This window comes from Silurus aristotelis, assembly GCF_946808225.1.
Source record: "Silurus aristotelis genome assembly, chromosome: 27".
Classification (NCBI taxonomy): Eukaryota; Metazoa; Chordata; class Actinopteri; order Siluriformes; family Siluridae; genus Silurus; species Silurus aristotelis.
Genome location: NC_139600.1, coordinates 10,697,846 through 10,713,114, shown reverse-complemented (window position 1 = coordinate 10,713,114; position 15,269 = coordinate 10,697,846). Strand labels below are relative to the sequence as shown.

Below are 15,269 nucleotides of genomic sequence, written 5' to 3'. Positions count from 1 at the left end.
ATCCTCAGATTAAGATCTGAATACTTGCACAGTAAAGATGATTATATACTTACACATGTTCTGTATTCTCTCTCAGCACTGGACCAAGACTTCCGAACTCTGGAGCTCTGCAAGGTGAGAGTTATTATATGGATGGATGGATGGATGGATGGCAAATGGAGGGAAATGAAAAGGAATAAAGAAAAAAGGGGAAATACAACAGAGGGAATGGAATAAAATCAAAGAAAAGAATTAAATGGAGAGTATAGAAAAAAAAATGGAAGGGAAGCAAGGAAATGAGAAGGAATGCAGAAAGGACAGGGGACAGGAAAGGAGAAAAGGGAAGACTAAAAATTTAAGGGAGGATGTAAAAAAGAAAAAAGAAAGAAAAGTAAGGATATAATGTAAGAAATAAAGTGAGGAAGGATGGATGGACAGATGGATGGATTAAAGGAAATGAAAAAAGGGAAAGAAAATGAACTACTGAGGACCAAGTTACACTACCCTTAGCGACGAATGAGGAGGAACGCAGAAAGGACAGTGAACAGGAAAGGATAAAAGTAAGGGAGGATGTAAAGAATAAAAAAAGTAAGAAAAGTAAGGATATAAAGTGAGTAATAAAGCTAGGGTGGATGGATGGATAAAAGGGAGGAGAAAAAAGAATGAAGGGAAAGGAAATTAAGAAAGAAAAGGAAATGAACTACTGAGGACCAAGTTACACTGACCTTAGAGACGTGTGTGTGTGTGTGTGTGTGTGTGTGTGTGTGTGTGTGTGTGTGTGTTTCAGAGTCCCTCTGAGTCCCTAGGAATAAGTATAGCAGGCGGAGTGGGCAGTCCTCTGGGTGACGTGCCCATCTTCATCGCCATGATGAACCCAGCTGGTTTGGCTGCACAGACACAGAAACTCAGAGTATGTGTGTGTGTGTGTGTGTGTGTGTTTGAATGGGAGAATATCATTTAAGTCTGTATTGTTTATATTTCTCAATACGTGGCATCTGCACTAGTCCATGCTTTTGACCACGACTCTCACATACTCACATTGCTTCTGTGACACAGGTTGGCGACAGGATCATATCAATCTGTGACACATCTACAGAAGGCATGGCCCATAGCCAAGCTGTGTCACTGTTAAAAAACACCACAGGAACCATACGCCTGCAGGTGTGTTCACACACAGACATGTTCAACCACATTATCATTTGTGCCTCAATGCAGTACTCATTTTTGATTCATATCTGCTCGCAGGTCGTCGGAGGTGATACTACAGTAACAGGTCCTGCTCTAGAGCAAACATCTGGACTCACCAGCAGCAGCATCTTCCATGATGACCTGGGGTGTGTATGAACACACACACACACACACACACACACACACACACACACACACACCTATCTATGAACACTCACAAATCTTGAATACAAAATTAATTATGGCTTCAAATCAGTTCAAATCAGGTAATCTTGTGTTCTGATCAGAATCACTGACTTAACGTTTTAATATAATTTTGTCCATCAATATAGACTATGAATATTCAGTTATCACCAATAGTCTATTCTCTTCATTTCATAACATTTCTTACAGAATACAGTTCATGCTGCTTGAAGCTGTGGCTTAAACCAATCACATTTCGAGTTTTGCGACCAGCGGGTGCACAATAACTGCAGCCTTTTCGATTGGACGGTCAGAGAACGCACTAGTCAGAGCCCGTAAACTGCATCTGTAGCAAACTGTTTTTTTCTCTCCATAATGACTGACAGAGGAGAAGAATGTGATTTGGTCACAGTTATACTCACAAGTACATTTACAAGACGGACTATTCAAGAAAAGCTGGAGCAAAAACAGTTCAAAACGGTGACTTGTTTTGATTTTTTATTTATACTTTTTGCGATTCCTTTCATTTTTGCACCATAGCACGCAATTGGCCCCCAAATGCACCAGACAAATTGCAGGGGAAAACCCAGGGGTAATCTGACACTGTTTATATCGATGCTTCTGCTAGAGATGACGTATTCGGGTGGTGCAGTTGTGATTCCTGTAAAAGGAAATACCGCCCTTTACCACAAAAACAAACTCCTTATTCTAACTGGTGTTCGATTCATGTACTAAAAGCAAGCTAAAAAAGCAGATCAAAAATATGTGTTCTGCCAAACATGAGCAGAATCGTTTAAACATGATGTAGAAGTAGAAGGTGTTGGTGGGAATTCCTTGTACATTCTGTCCAGCAAATTAGAAATGTTTAAAATCCCGAGGCATCCCGAGGTTGCGCCAGCTCCAGTCGTGTCCCCACCTCATGAAGATTGAGGACCTTTTAGATGCCGACCCCGCAAACATCCTGAACCCACTTCATGTGTAGTTTGGACATTGGACCTCTTTGAGTGTTTAAAGGCTCTGGCATGGAGAAGCTGGTGTTGGATCTGTGATGATCTCAAATGTTGAGCGATTTTATGAGTTGCTCAGTGGCTCCTGGTTCCATAAACTCAAATGACTGTATACGACTGTAGCAAGACCATTACTCATAATCTTACACTGCAGTGCTGATGTTAGTTCTCACTCTTCAGTGTTCTGTGTTGTTTTAAAGACTATAATCACACTCTTGATATCACCCAAATGAGGATGTGTTCCCTTTTGAGTCTGGTTCCTCTCAAGGTTTAATCTTAATAACATCTGAAAGAGTTTCTCCCTGCCACAGTCGCCATGGCTGCTCATCAGGGATAAACAAATCGCTCACCTTAACTGTTAAATTCTGTAAAGCTGCTTTGAGACGTCTGTTGTGAAAAGCGCTATAGAAATAAACTTGACTTAAAGAGAATTAACAGGGGATATGAGTGTTATATGAGAGATAAAAATGTTAATTGTGTGTGTGTCTCCCCAGTCCTCCTCAGTGTAAGACTATTAGTCTGGAAAGAGGGCCAGACGGCTTGGGCTTCAGTATAGTGGGAGGATTCGGCAGCCCCCATGGCGATCTGCCCATCTATGTGAAAACTGTTTTTGGGAAGGTATATTACATTATTATTATTACAAATTCTATATACAATTGTGTTAAAGGAACCTATGCTAATACAAAATGTGTGTGTGTGTGTGTGTAGGGTGCAGCTGCAGAGGACGGGCGTCTAAAACGCGGCGATCAGATAGTCGCAGTCAACGGGCAGAGTTTAGAGGGCGTCACGCACGAGGAGGCTGTCGGTATTTTAAAAAAAACCAAAGGAACGATCACACTCACTATACTCTCATAGAGAACCGCATTTAAAATATCGTATTAAAAAAAGAAAAACACTGGGCTTGCTGTTATACACTGTGACCTTCGAACAATATTGTAAATATCCAGTAGAAAAACATGATGATCTTCCATCGTTATTTATGCTTTGACTAATACCACAGACGCTGTTCTTCACTTTCACATCGTCTGGAAATGAATGGAGAGGGAGGAATAAACACATTAATTACCAGGGAGAAATTAGTTTTTAGTAACAGCAGATAATAAAGAACGTCTTCCCATTATCTAGTTAGCTTTAACAAGCAGTTTCTATCTGGGCAGCTTTGCCTGATCTAGTTCATTCATTCATCCTTTCATTCATTCATTTTCCGTAATTCGGGTCGCGGGGGCAGCAGTCTAAGCAGGCCCCCGCCTTCGACTGCTGCCCAATCCTCACAGCACCGTCCCTTACGGTCCCTCCTGCAGGTGGTGAGCCCACAGGAAGCCTGATCTAGGTTTTTTTTTTTTTTTTTTATTAGACTGCAGGTTATAGCGGTTTAACTGATCATGTGAAGAGTTGATCAGCCGTCTACAATGTGTGTTATTTATAAAATCTGGACTCAGTTTCTATCTCTTTCATATTTACATTGATGAAGTTTGAGAAGTCTAGCTGTTTATTTACACCGTGTCTTTATATAGTGCTACTCAAAGTTTTTTGTGGATTGGAGTTTTCAAATGTGAAGGAAACATATATTCAGTAGATCATATATCTATCTATCTTGTAAGCATTTTAGTCAGTTTTACCAATTGAGAGTTTACACACACACACACACACACACACACACACACACACACACACACACGTAATAAGCAGTTCTAAAATGAGTTATTTTGTTTCTGGAGATAATAAAGAAAAGTGACCACCAATCAATCCTATTATTTTTTATCCCATGTAATAAAACAGGCATGACACTCTGTTTTACAAAATTCCCTTTATTTAACAAAAACTTTCAAACACCTCTCATATGAGCAAATGCCTATATGCATGGATAACGGAGGTGTTCCAGGATTTCAGTTCAATGGTTTGATGAACAGCCTAACAGTCCTTTAACTTTAATGATCAAAGAAATTCTTTGAAAGTCAATGCATGGCTCCCAACACTCCACCAGGGGGCAGAGCAGAATTGTCTGGTCATGAATGAAATACTAGTCTACATAAATGTACCTGTACATGTACCTGTTGCAGCTTGTCGTGTACACACACACACACAGAAACACACACACAAAAAACAATTAAAGAAAAATCCATTAAGTAAAAACAAGTTTATCAGGTTGCTGAAGAGTATTGAGAGCAGTCAAAGTACTGTCTAAAGGGTAAAGCGCGCCCCACAAACAAAGCTCTTGCCTACAAAGTAAATAGAAAGTACATGTTCATTCAATGGAAAATATTCCTCAGAGTTATAGGAGAGGTGTTTTTTTTTTTTTTTTTTTGTACCTTGTAATGCAAGGCTTAAAAAAAAAAAAAAAAGTGTTGAAAAATGTCAGCTTCGATTTCAACTTTAGACAGGAAGAAAAGAAAATGGACTAAAACAGTATGAACAAGTAAAAAGTAAAACTAAATTTGAAAGTGCAGTATGTAGTGTTAATAAAAGCTGTTAAAGGGTGATTAAAAGGTTTGTTTTATAGAGAAATTAGCAGAAAGTATATGACCAAAGAATATAAACTGCTTCTTTAATAATGCATAACTAAACCACGTTTAAAAGAACAGTAAAATAAATAGAAAAAAGCAAATAAATCTAATTAAAAAAAGGTCAGTGTTTACAAGCATCATATTCTAAAATGTACTATGTGCAGAGCAGATGTTTACAAAGAGCATCTAGGCATCAGATGAGCAATTCTTATAATATACTTAACTGTCAGACAGAACCTGTTAGATTATTTTAAACTTCTCAACAAACACAAATCGTTTGCTAGCTAACAGAATTTGCATACGGGATTCACAGCACAAAGCTGAAATAGGACCCTCTACATGCTACCATGGAAACAAGTGGTTTAAAAGCAAAGCTCGTAAAGATGTGTGAAAATTCCTATTCAGCCCATTGTGCTCCACTTTAAACAGGAGTTCCCTTATTTTCAGAACATTTCTTTTACTAGAACACACGAATCTTAAAACTACAAAACTGACCTACACGCCACTTTAGCGTTTCTGATCATGTTTTTTTTTTTTTTTATGTACAGTAGTCGTTCCACGGGTATTAAGCAGTGCAATTGATCAAATCTTAAAACAATTTAAAAATATTTATATTTATTAAAAAAATACCTAACGGTTTCCTGGTTAAAGCCCAAATTATTATTATTATTATTATTATTATTATTATTATTATTATTATTATTATTATTATATCTGGTGAGCACCGAATATCCCTTTCTCTCTTCTCTTTTCCATTTTGGTCCAGAAAACACCATGGTATATTGATTTTTTCCCTTTGAACATGAAACCTGTATTTATAATGAAATGTTAATGCTCCTGAGTTTATAGTTATCAGCTATTGATCGGATGTAAACTCCCATCAGAATGATTTAACATCAAGGTTTAAGGGGACACCACTGGTTTCCCTTTCTGGTGTCCTGGCAAAATGCTAAGAAGAGTATAGGACTATTGTACTGGTCTAATACATATATGTTATTAAAACTAAATGGCCTGCAGTCAAAATATATAGTATTTTTTTTAAATCCATTCTTAAGATCCAAAAAAAATAAAATGTTAATAAATAATATTAAAAATCTTTTATATAATCAGCTTACCTGCTATATATATCATGTGACCCAATACTTTTTGGCAATATAGTCTGTGTGTGTGTGTGTGTGTGTGTGTATATATATATATATATATATATATATATATATATATATATATATATATATATACACATACACATACATATACATACAAACATACATACACATTCACACACATACATACAGACACACACCCATCTATGCTGATTTCCCTTATTTCACCCATCCTCTGGTCATTTCCTATTCTTTTTCAAATCCGTTCATCCATGCTGAATACTATTATTCGTTTCTATTGATCCATTCGACCCATACCAATTCCCATGTGTTCTCCCATTTGTTCTCCTTTCGGTTCATACGTTGACCCACCTACTGTTGCTTGAGCTGAGGGTTATTTTTTAAAAATGAGCTCTACAGCTATTCCCTACTGCTCCTCCATAGTCAATATCTTTCTTAAAAAAACAAAAAATTTACACACTAAAACAATAAATACAATAAAACAAATATAAAAAAAAAGGGCAACATAAATTTCCTTGTCCTTCTGTTAAAAAACGTTTAACAGCATACCGCGATTTCGCCCCTTTCATCCCGAGCGATTTATAACGCAATCACAGTTTTCAGATAGAGCGTAAAGGATCCAGCAGGAAGCACCAGCTTGCATGGGACCTGCTTCCCCCTCGCGTTGCACGCGGATAAGACTAAATGATTAATCGCAGCAAGAAAGACAGAGCGGCTCCCAGAGAAAGCCCCAGAGACAGAAAGAAAGTCATCAGCGCTCCTGCCGTCTCTCCATCCTGTGGAGCCACCAACCTGAGCGAGAGGTGCGAGGTGACTTCAAACTTAAGAACAGATGACAATAAGAATCAAACAAGGATAATATCATGTGTAAGTATGTTTGGCTTACTGTGGTGCGTAAGACATGGACAGGCAGACGCAGTAACCGCTGGACACAGAGAAGAGCAGCATGATGACGCTGAAAGACCAGTCGTTGGGAAAGAGAACGGGAAGGAAGTGGCGATCCTTGACGTTGCAGAACATCAGCAGGGGAACGAAGATCACACGAGAGACCACCAGCGCTGGAAACAACCGACTCTCTTTAGAGGGCTGAGAGAGACCAACGGGGAGAGAACGAGAGTCTGTAAAGAGTTACTAGAATAAAAGAAGGAAGTAATAATCAGACAGCATTCACGTACCCACTGCACAAAAGATGTGACCGTTCTCCCAGTCCAATCCATCAGGTTAAAGAGCAGGAAACAGCACACGGGGATAAAATACCTTTCTAAGAGAAAGAGTGAACGGAAAGCTTAGTAAAGATCTCGTTTTATTCTCAGCTTTTGTTTGTATCTACTGAAGAATGATTGCTCGTACCCCACTTTCCCTTGTAAACAGTCTCCACGTCCACCGTGATGGCGGGGAAGACCGAGAGCGTGACCGTGAATACGAAGGTTACACAGAACGCCATCACCCAAATCTAAAAAGATCCGAAAGAGACCCATGGGTGTTGGGAATATTGCTGGAAATTAGCCACTTGCATTTCTTCCAAAGCATCGATTTTATTTATTTTTCAATATAACACACACAAAATAAACCGTCCACGCACCTTCTGAAACACTTCCAACACAGAGCTTTTTGACCGATTGCTTTGCTCAGGAGCAACACTAACAAATGCTTGCTTGCAACCGTCGCTCTCTGGACTGCTGGGAGATCCATTTGGCACCGAATCAGTGAGCTCACTGATCATCTCCCCATTCTCCTGGATGTCCTTATTCTCCCGAACACCTGAGAAAGAGTGAAAAAACATGACAGTCATGCTTGTGAAACCTGTTAGAACCATCTAAATTTGTGAAGAGAAGATAAGCTCCCAAAATGAGGATTCAGTGTTCGAATTCAGAAGGTGGTGTGAAAACAGTTACGGTTGTAGTGTATACATGGTTGTATAAAAGAGCTGTAGAGGAAACTGCCTTTACCGCCCTCACGGTTGCTATGGCATGACAGGCGGCGCTTTGACACAACTGCATTCGAGATAAGGACTGAATGGAAAGTAAACAATCTCGAAACGTAAACATGACTGCGTCGTGGTCCAGCGCTTCAGGGTTGCTAGCAAGTAATTTCAGTTTTTGATTGCAAGATGACTGGAAAGCTTAATTAAAAAGAGAGAATGGCTCATCCGCCATCATGCAAACCTCGTAGCAACAAGGGAAAGTGAATTATTATTCGCCCCTACAAGACCTGTGGATTAAAAATCTAATCATTTCCAAATGACAAACATAAACATGGCTTCTGGAAACACTGCGAAAGGGAAGGTCAAAACATGATCTCCACCAGCCCTGGGATTCACTCAGGAACATTGTGACGTTGGGTTGACGAGTCATTACTCTGCGATCTGGACATTTGCGACACTGGAATTTCATGTCATATCTGTGCTAAAAGATCGCGATCAGAATTGTGACAAGGGAATACAAGGTCGTTATTGCGGTGTCTATGATCGCGACTGAAAGATGTCACGTAGCGCGATTGCAAAGTCTTAATTGAGACATCATTATAATGTCCTTGTTAGAGTAGAGGGTTTATTATTGCATTGTGGGAATGTGACATCGTAATTGCATAAAAAAACAGCGAGCTATTAGAGAAGAGTTGGCATTAGTCTTTTATTGGCTGTTCAGGTTGCAACCGTGACTTCGGATGGTGCGGTCATAACTGTGGCTAATTGGTAGGGTTATAACTGTTCAGGAAAGTTCACTGGACATGCTATTTTTGAACCTTTGCACAGACTATGATTTTCTCAATTCAGAGCATATGCTCTACAAATGAAAGCATTATTTTTAATGCACCGAAAAGCATTATATATATTCTGGAGCTCATAAGGCAGGGTTTAGTTTGGGCTACTACCACTAATGAAAGGCTCATTCATAATGCATCTCCGGTTCATATAATATTAATGAGCATGATCTTTGTTCTGCGTGCAGGGTAGATGCGCAGAGTCCATGTGCATTTATTATTATCCCTTTGTTTGTTTGTTTAATCCAATCTAGCAGCATTTGGACTGTGAGGCCATTGTGATTATGTCTTGTGTCTGGTTATATGTCCATATACGGCTTGGGAAGTCACTTCATGATGGTTCACACAGATCAGTGTAGTGTGGTGTGTGTGTGTGTGTGTGTGTGTGTGTGTGTGTGTGTGTGTGTGTGTGTGTCCCAGTTTGTGGTTGTACCTTTAGGTAAAAGCTCCCCGGAAGCACTGACCTCGTAGATTTGCTCTTTACTCTTGTTGAAGTAAAAACTCGCAAACTCCTGCAAAACACATGCATATAAACGTCTTTAGCTTCCGTTCAGAACGGTGGTAAGTATTATAACAGCAAAAGAGGGACTACATCTGGAAAGACGTGTCACAAAACACCAAGTGTATGATGGTCGAATGTCCACAAACTTTTGGTCATATAGTGTATATATGTAGTAAGCACTATAGTGTAGTGAGAAACACATTTGTTGTTCAGTCTAACTGTAAAAAATGGGAATATATTTGGGTTTTTTGGGAAAGCTTTATACAGACAAGTATTTATTTATCTCGACTAAGCAGCTGACGGTTGAGGGTCTTGTTTAAGGGCCCTGAGGTGGTGTTTGGGTTTGAACTTGTGGCTTTCTGACCGGAAGTCCAACATCTTAACAACTAAACTACCACATTTTGTGGATGGACGGATGCTTTATTCATCCCAATTGGAAAACAAAAACCGTACATACCAGTTTAGGCAGCATCAGGTAGCTGATCAGAGTTAACAAAGTCCCCACACATGGAGTGATAAAATATCCAAGAGCTGCAGTTTCTTCACCTGTCTCACCTGTGACATTACACAGACCCTCTTGATCAATATACCACATTTATTTAATCAAGCATTTACATAGTGCCAACTGACCACAGAGAGACACAGTGTGGGTCGGTGTATAAGCGTGTTTGCGTGACTCACTTGCGATGGCGAACAACATGGCGAGAGCGGCAAATGCCCCGGCCAGGCCTTGTCCGCTCATGAACACTGCGCTGAATGTCTGAGGCAGCAATCCTACCAAACCGAACAGGCTCCCCTGCAGCACTGCTCCGAATGCTACAATGCATGCAAGCACACACACACACGCAATAAACTTGATCACAAGAAGTGCTGACTTTTCACTAAATGAGACTATAAAGAACAATGTCTTTAAGTAAAAATTAATTGATTAACGAAGAGGTAAAACAAAAACGAAACACACACCAGCACTCACAATTTATGAACCAGATGGTCGCCATGGTGATGGAGAAGAAGCGGTCCTGCCCCATTGGGACCTTCACCAGGGCGGCTGTGAGGATGAAGAGGATGAGGATGAAGATCAGGCTGCCCGCTATCCGCACCTTCTCAGAGATCCTGTCAGAAAGGGTTTATTGAGCAGGGTTAATGATATATGATGTTAAAATTAACTCCCGCAGCCTTCACGGCTCATGTGTTAATTTCGGGAAAGGTCAATGAGGTCGAACATTCACTGTACATTAACCTCACCACAAACCAAACTGAAAGTGGAAAGGGAAATCATTTGATTAGTATTTTATTTTATTTTTTTTGGGGTGGGCAAAATTGTCAATAAATAAATAAATAAAAATAGCTTTCTTTCATCCTCTGTACAACATCTAAATCTTGCAGTCTCTCACCGTGGATAGAGGATGGAGTTGAGGAGGGTGAAGAGCAGAAGGGGCAGCTGGGAAAGCAAAGTCATCCAGTTGTTAAAATAGTACTCTTTTGTGGCCGTTACTGTGCCATTGATCCATTCAGACGTGTTCAGCCTGTTATTGAAGTACTGTCAAAAAAAAAAAAAAAAAGGAAAGAAAAGAAAAAAAAATCATTAGATTACAACACTGCAGACATGCTACACAGGACAGAAACAAGGAAAATGTATGGATAGGGATGAATCAGATGCATGAGTATTAAAAAAATTAGGTATAGATGAATTAAAAATGAATAAAAAACAATATGTTCACCTCAACAAGTGAAAAAGAAAGCATTTATCTTTTTTATATCTGGTCAACTGTTCAAAGATCAAAGCTCAAACTCTTTTTCATCTTAGTGCAGTCCCTTTGAAAAAAAAACTGCCATTTCCAGGGAATTTAAAATGATTATATTTCTGTATTTCTTTTTCTTCTTTTAATGAACACATTTACGGTCTAATTTAGAAAGAAAAAAAAAAAAAGACAACATCCGCAACACCACCGTGGATATTTCAGCATCAAATCGCCTGCTTCCAGTCAGACTATAGATCAATATGTGACGTAATTAACCATGAGATCAATATTATTGACATATGGATGAGATCACTCTGCCCTACTAAAAGATAACTAGTTTATCCCCTACCAATCCACAACCAGCATTTATTGTACTCTCTGCTTAATTCTGCTCAAATCGTCTTCAAATCGTTTCACTTGTAATGACTAAGTGCTTTTAATGTTAGTCTGACTTGCGGTTATGAAAGTCACAAAATCAGATTTTACTCAAGGCTGTTTTTGTGTATTACGAGTAAACACTCATTGCTGGATAAAAAAAAAAGAGTTAAGTCTGGTCTACTGGTTTTAAATTGCAGCTCAGCAAACACAGTGTTTACGTCGCCCTGAAAACCGGCAACAACCCAAATCGCTACAGCAGCATACGAATAACTCATACAGCACATTTGTTGTTGTTGAAAGAGTTGAAGCACTAGAAGTCCTGTGACTTGATGACTCTCTCTCTCTCTCTCTCTCTCTCTCTCTCTCTCTCTCTCTCTCTCTCTCTCTTTTTAAGGACAAATCCTCAACCTCCATTAAAATGCTTAAGATTTGGAAAACAAACAAAGCTCAAAGTACCAGATTAAATAATAATAATACTAATAATAATCTTATCCAAGACGTGAGCTTTTCACTGCAGGCGTTCCATCGAAAGCAAGCCACTTCCTGCAAAGATAAAGGAGCTCATTTGGCATGCAAAGCTTTAGAATGCGAGTGTGCATACACGTGCAACATGCGATTTGTCAAACGCACATAAATCATTACCATAGAGGCAGTCATAAAAAAATTCCACGGCAGCAGCGTTCCCAGTCCGAGGATAAAGAAAACGACTCCTACTAAATGCCAGCTGTGTGAAGAGAAAGAAGCAAACAGGTTGTGACAAGTGTGACATTGTAGTTCCACATGTGCCAACAGGAAGTGGTTAAACTCACCGGTCACTCGGTGCATCTTCTTTAGTCCGCATAGTATATTTGTATCCTAGGAGAACAGAAACAAAGTGCTACAGTTAACGAGTGATTCGCAAGAAGCTTCGAGTCAACGTGGTTATGAGGAATGCACCACCGCATGCTTTTATCTCACGTGCCACCTACTAAGGCGGAGCAAGATGACTCCCAAAACCAGAACCTTTGTCCTAGTCTCTTTTGACTGTATATAACAGTATATATGGTGTATATATGACTTTGTTTTGGTCCAGATTTGTGGTGAAACGTGGTACTATAAAGAGGATCTGTGGTGATCAGCATGGGCAACACACTGCTGTTCAAATGACGTCAATTTTGTAAATATAGAGCTTTCAGATTTATTTCAGAAAGGATTCAGGTGCCCCTATTTTGTTCTCTTGTAGCCTTTAGCTAAAATGCTTTCAATATTTTCCCCCATATTTAGAAAATAACCCCGTAGAAATAAAGTTCAACTGGTTTGACCCACTGAGAAGGCTACTATAAAGGCTCTTTAATTAATAAAAGCTTGGGGACAGTGGGGGTAGCGGGTTTAATGCTAAGAGTGATCAGAATTCCTACTGGCATCCCTGAGCTAACGTTTATACAACTCTCTGCTCGAGTTAACATGGGAAGAGTTCATAAGACCCCCCAGTCACAGAGGAGTTAAAAAATGTAATTAAATAAAACAAATCAATTAAAAATCTGCGACAAGAAGGTCAAATAATATTTCAAAAGCAGATTATTAAATCATGTATTAAAAGAGGAAATGGTTTAGGCCTATAGAGTTAATGTAATACACACACACACACACACACACACACACACACACACACACGTTATATACACCATCAGCAGAAAATGCTTCCAAATTCATTGCTGATTTAAAAAAAAAAACTGCTGACTGACTTCTAAGTTCTGCATTACAAATTACTGAAATAACCACATTTTCTCCTAAGTCCCTACTGATACATCGCTCCTTAATAACGGTTAAAAATACACTATAATTAGCGTTTCTCTGGTGTAGTTTATGCTACAAAAGGTTCACACTAATCGGATGTTGCATCCCTAATGGACACCAAAAGTTAAAGAGAATCAACTGACCAAACAAACGCTCATTCTCATCAAGTAATTTGGATTTTAGCAGTAAGAAATGAACTGGAATCTCCTTAACCTCCATGTATTTGAGAAAAACAAATAGAGTGCAAAGGCCAAGCACAGCTAGTAACTACAAACAGCACAAAACAACAAAAAACAGCTAATAACCTATTTATACCACATATGAACAATCCCAATGTGAATTCTTTATTAACATTAGCATTAAAAAAGCGAATGAAATCAGAACCAGTGCTGGATATCCAATCCATATCCGTGGGATTTTTCTTGCTACTTCCCAGCAGAAACCTAATTTTTTTAATTGCCCTTCAACAGATTTGCCCCTTACAAATTCAGTCAAACCAGTTAAACCCACATCGACTACCACTGAGATTTTTTAAAAACTACCTCATTCAACTTTACATCTTTACCTTAAACTTTTAGGGCTTTAGGATATACACCTTCAGGAAGCCATGATTCCTCAACTATGCAAATGCAAACAGTGCACAATGAAGGTGTTCATTCGATCAAGTCAAAGTATTTGTCCTGCCCTGTTTACTTAAATCAATCATGCGTGCCAGCAACTTAACAGCCGGTACTTCCACTTAGGCAGAGGAGAACAATAGCTCCAGGCCTTATTTAAAAAGTGAGAACCATTAACCTTGAAGGAAACCTTTTAAGAAGGTCCCTAATCATTCAAATTCTTAAATTCTCAGAAAGTTCTTTACCATGAGGTGCCATGTTGAACTTCCAGTGTTCAGTATGAGAGAATTGTACTCAAAAGCACCACACTGCTCTAATACAAAATACACAAATTTGTATGGTCCTGTCAACCAGATAAAAACATGGCGAATAATAGGACGTGTGGCTTTGCACGATTACGCGCTGTACAGCTGTTATCACCGATGGTGTACTCACTTTTGTTGGCAGATATTTAGACATTATTGGCTGTATGTTGAGTTAATTTAAGAGGACAGCAAATATATACTGCTGTACAAGCTGCACGTTGACTAGAATATATCCAAGTTTAATTTCTATAGTATGAATATAGTATTTTCCCTTGAGAAGGAAAAATTAACTGCTGAAATGTGAGGGGTGCATTTACTTTTTTGAGGTACTGTATATAACTAGAACCCTGGCACACCTAAAAATCTAATATAGATATAGGGATTTACATTTGGTTTATTTTAGTAGCACAGGTTCTGGAAGAGGAAAGACCGTAAAACCGTAAACTGGTAAATTTACTTCCGAAGTCCCACCATGCCAATACAACGAACCAATCGCCTGGGTGATAAGGCATAGATGACAGAACTCGTGCGAGATTTTGAACACTGATGGATGTGCATGGAAACATGTTAAGTATGAGAAACCGTGTATGTTCACATGTATTGTAAGCAACCCAGGATACACTTAATTTTTTACAGGTTTTGGAAATTAGTCTGCTGAACGGTCGTCTTGTCAATGCATTTCTCATCCCTGCTTTTTCAAGTAGATTGATGCCTGCTCTTCTGGGAATATAAATAACTGTCTAGGACCATTGCCAAGATGGTCCATTTTGCACAGTCCAGATTTACTGGTGGTAGACATTTTATAGGCATATAGACATAGACAAACATTTGCTGGAAACTGCAATGTGGTTCCCATAAAATGCAAATGAGAGCCATGAGAGCAAATAAGAGCCGTGGGAAAGATTGCAAAGGTCAAAGAACTTAGAACAAGCAGCCCCATTAATAGAAATAAAAACTGCTTCTAGTCACATCAGCTCAGATGCATTGTTTTCCCAAACGCAAATCACGTGACTTAAGGATTTCCACCTGGGGCGCCACATCTTCAATGGAAAACGCCTATTCATCGTTATTTATTTAATTAAATCATCAATAAAAAAAAAATGTGCAAACGTGCTAGTTCTTCACCTTCACGCGTTCATTCATGCCTTTTATTCAAAACACGCATTCGAATAACTCGTACAGCACAGCCATGTGTATTCCACAA

General features: G+C 39.0%; 2 protein-coding genes across 7 annotated transcripts in view; one reads left to right on the top strand and one right to left on the bottom strand.

Moving 5' to 3' along the window:
- mpdz (multiple PDZ domain crumbs cell polarity complex component) overlaps positions 1–4,099 on the top strand; it is a 45,190-nt gene extending 41,091 nt beyond the window's left edge. For all 6 annotated transcript variants that reach the window (XM_083532449.1, XM_083532448.1, XM_083532447.1 and 3 more), the window contains 7 exons: positions 77–114; positions 767–889; positions 1,036–1,140; positions 1,225–1,313; positions 2,852–2,975; positions 3,066–3,563; positions 3,678–4,099. In XM_083532449.1, the coding sequence (XP_083388575.1) occupies positions 77–114; positions 767–889; positions 1,036–1,140; positions 1,225–1,313; positions 2,852–2,975; positions 3,066–3,212 (626 nt within the window). In that variant the 3' untranslated portion in view covers positions 3,213–3,563; positions 3,678–4,099. The remainder of the gene's footprint in view (positions 1–76; positions 115–766; positions 890–1,035; positions 1,141–1,224; positions 1,314–2,851; positions 2,976–3,065; positions 3,564–3,677) is intronic.
- A 50-nt stretch (positions 4,100–4,149) lies between these two features.
- Positions 4,150–12,320, bottom strand: LOC310721174 (equilibrative nucleoside transporter 2). The gene is made up of 12 exons (XM_083532563.1): positions 12,177–12,320; positions 12,010–12,091; positions 10,642–10,787; positions 10,221–10,360; positions 9,929–10,063; positions 9,705–9,802; positions 9,179–9,257; positions 7,568–7,746; positions 7,336–7,438; positions 7,161–7,246; positions 6,872–7,071; positions 4,150–6,777 (listed from the first exon to the last, which is right to left on the bottom strand). Exons 1-12 carry the CDS (start codon positions 12,206–12,208, stop codon positions 6,666–6,668), a joined length of 1,392 nt encoding a protein of 463 aa, XP_083388689.1. The 5' UTR covers positions 12,209–12,320; the 3' UTR covers positions 4,150–6,665.
- Between the last annotated feature and the right edge of the window lie 2,949 nt (positions 12,321–15,269).

What these genes read in the sequence shown, in the direction of transcription:
- LOC310721174 (XM_083532563.1), bottom strand. Translation starts at nt 12,208, where the DNA reads ATGCGGACTAAAGAAGATGCACCGAGTGACCG. An exon ending in TTTTTATGACTGCCTCTATG is followed by an intron (nt 10,788 to 12,009) that starts GTAATGATTTAT and finishes TTTTTTTGACAG; the next exon opens with TACTTCAATAACAGGCTGAA. An exon ending in TGTTTACAAGGGAAAGTGGG is followed by an intron (nt 7,247 to 7,335) that starts GTACGAGCAATC and finishes TCTTTCTCTTAG; the next exon opens with AAAGGTATTTTATCCCCGTG.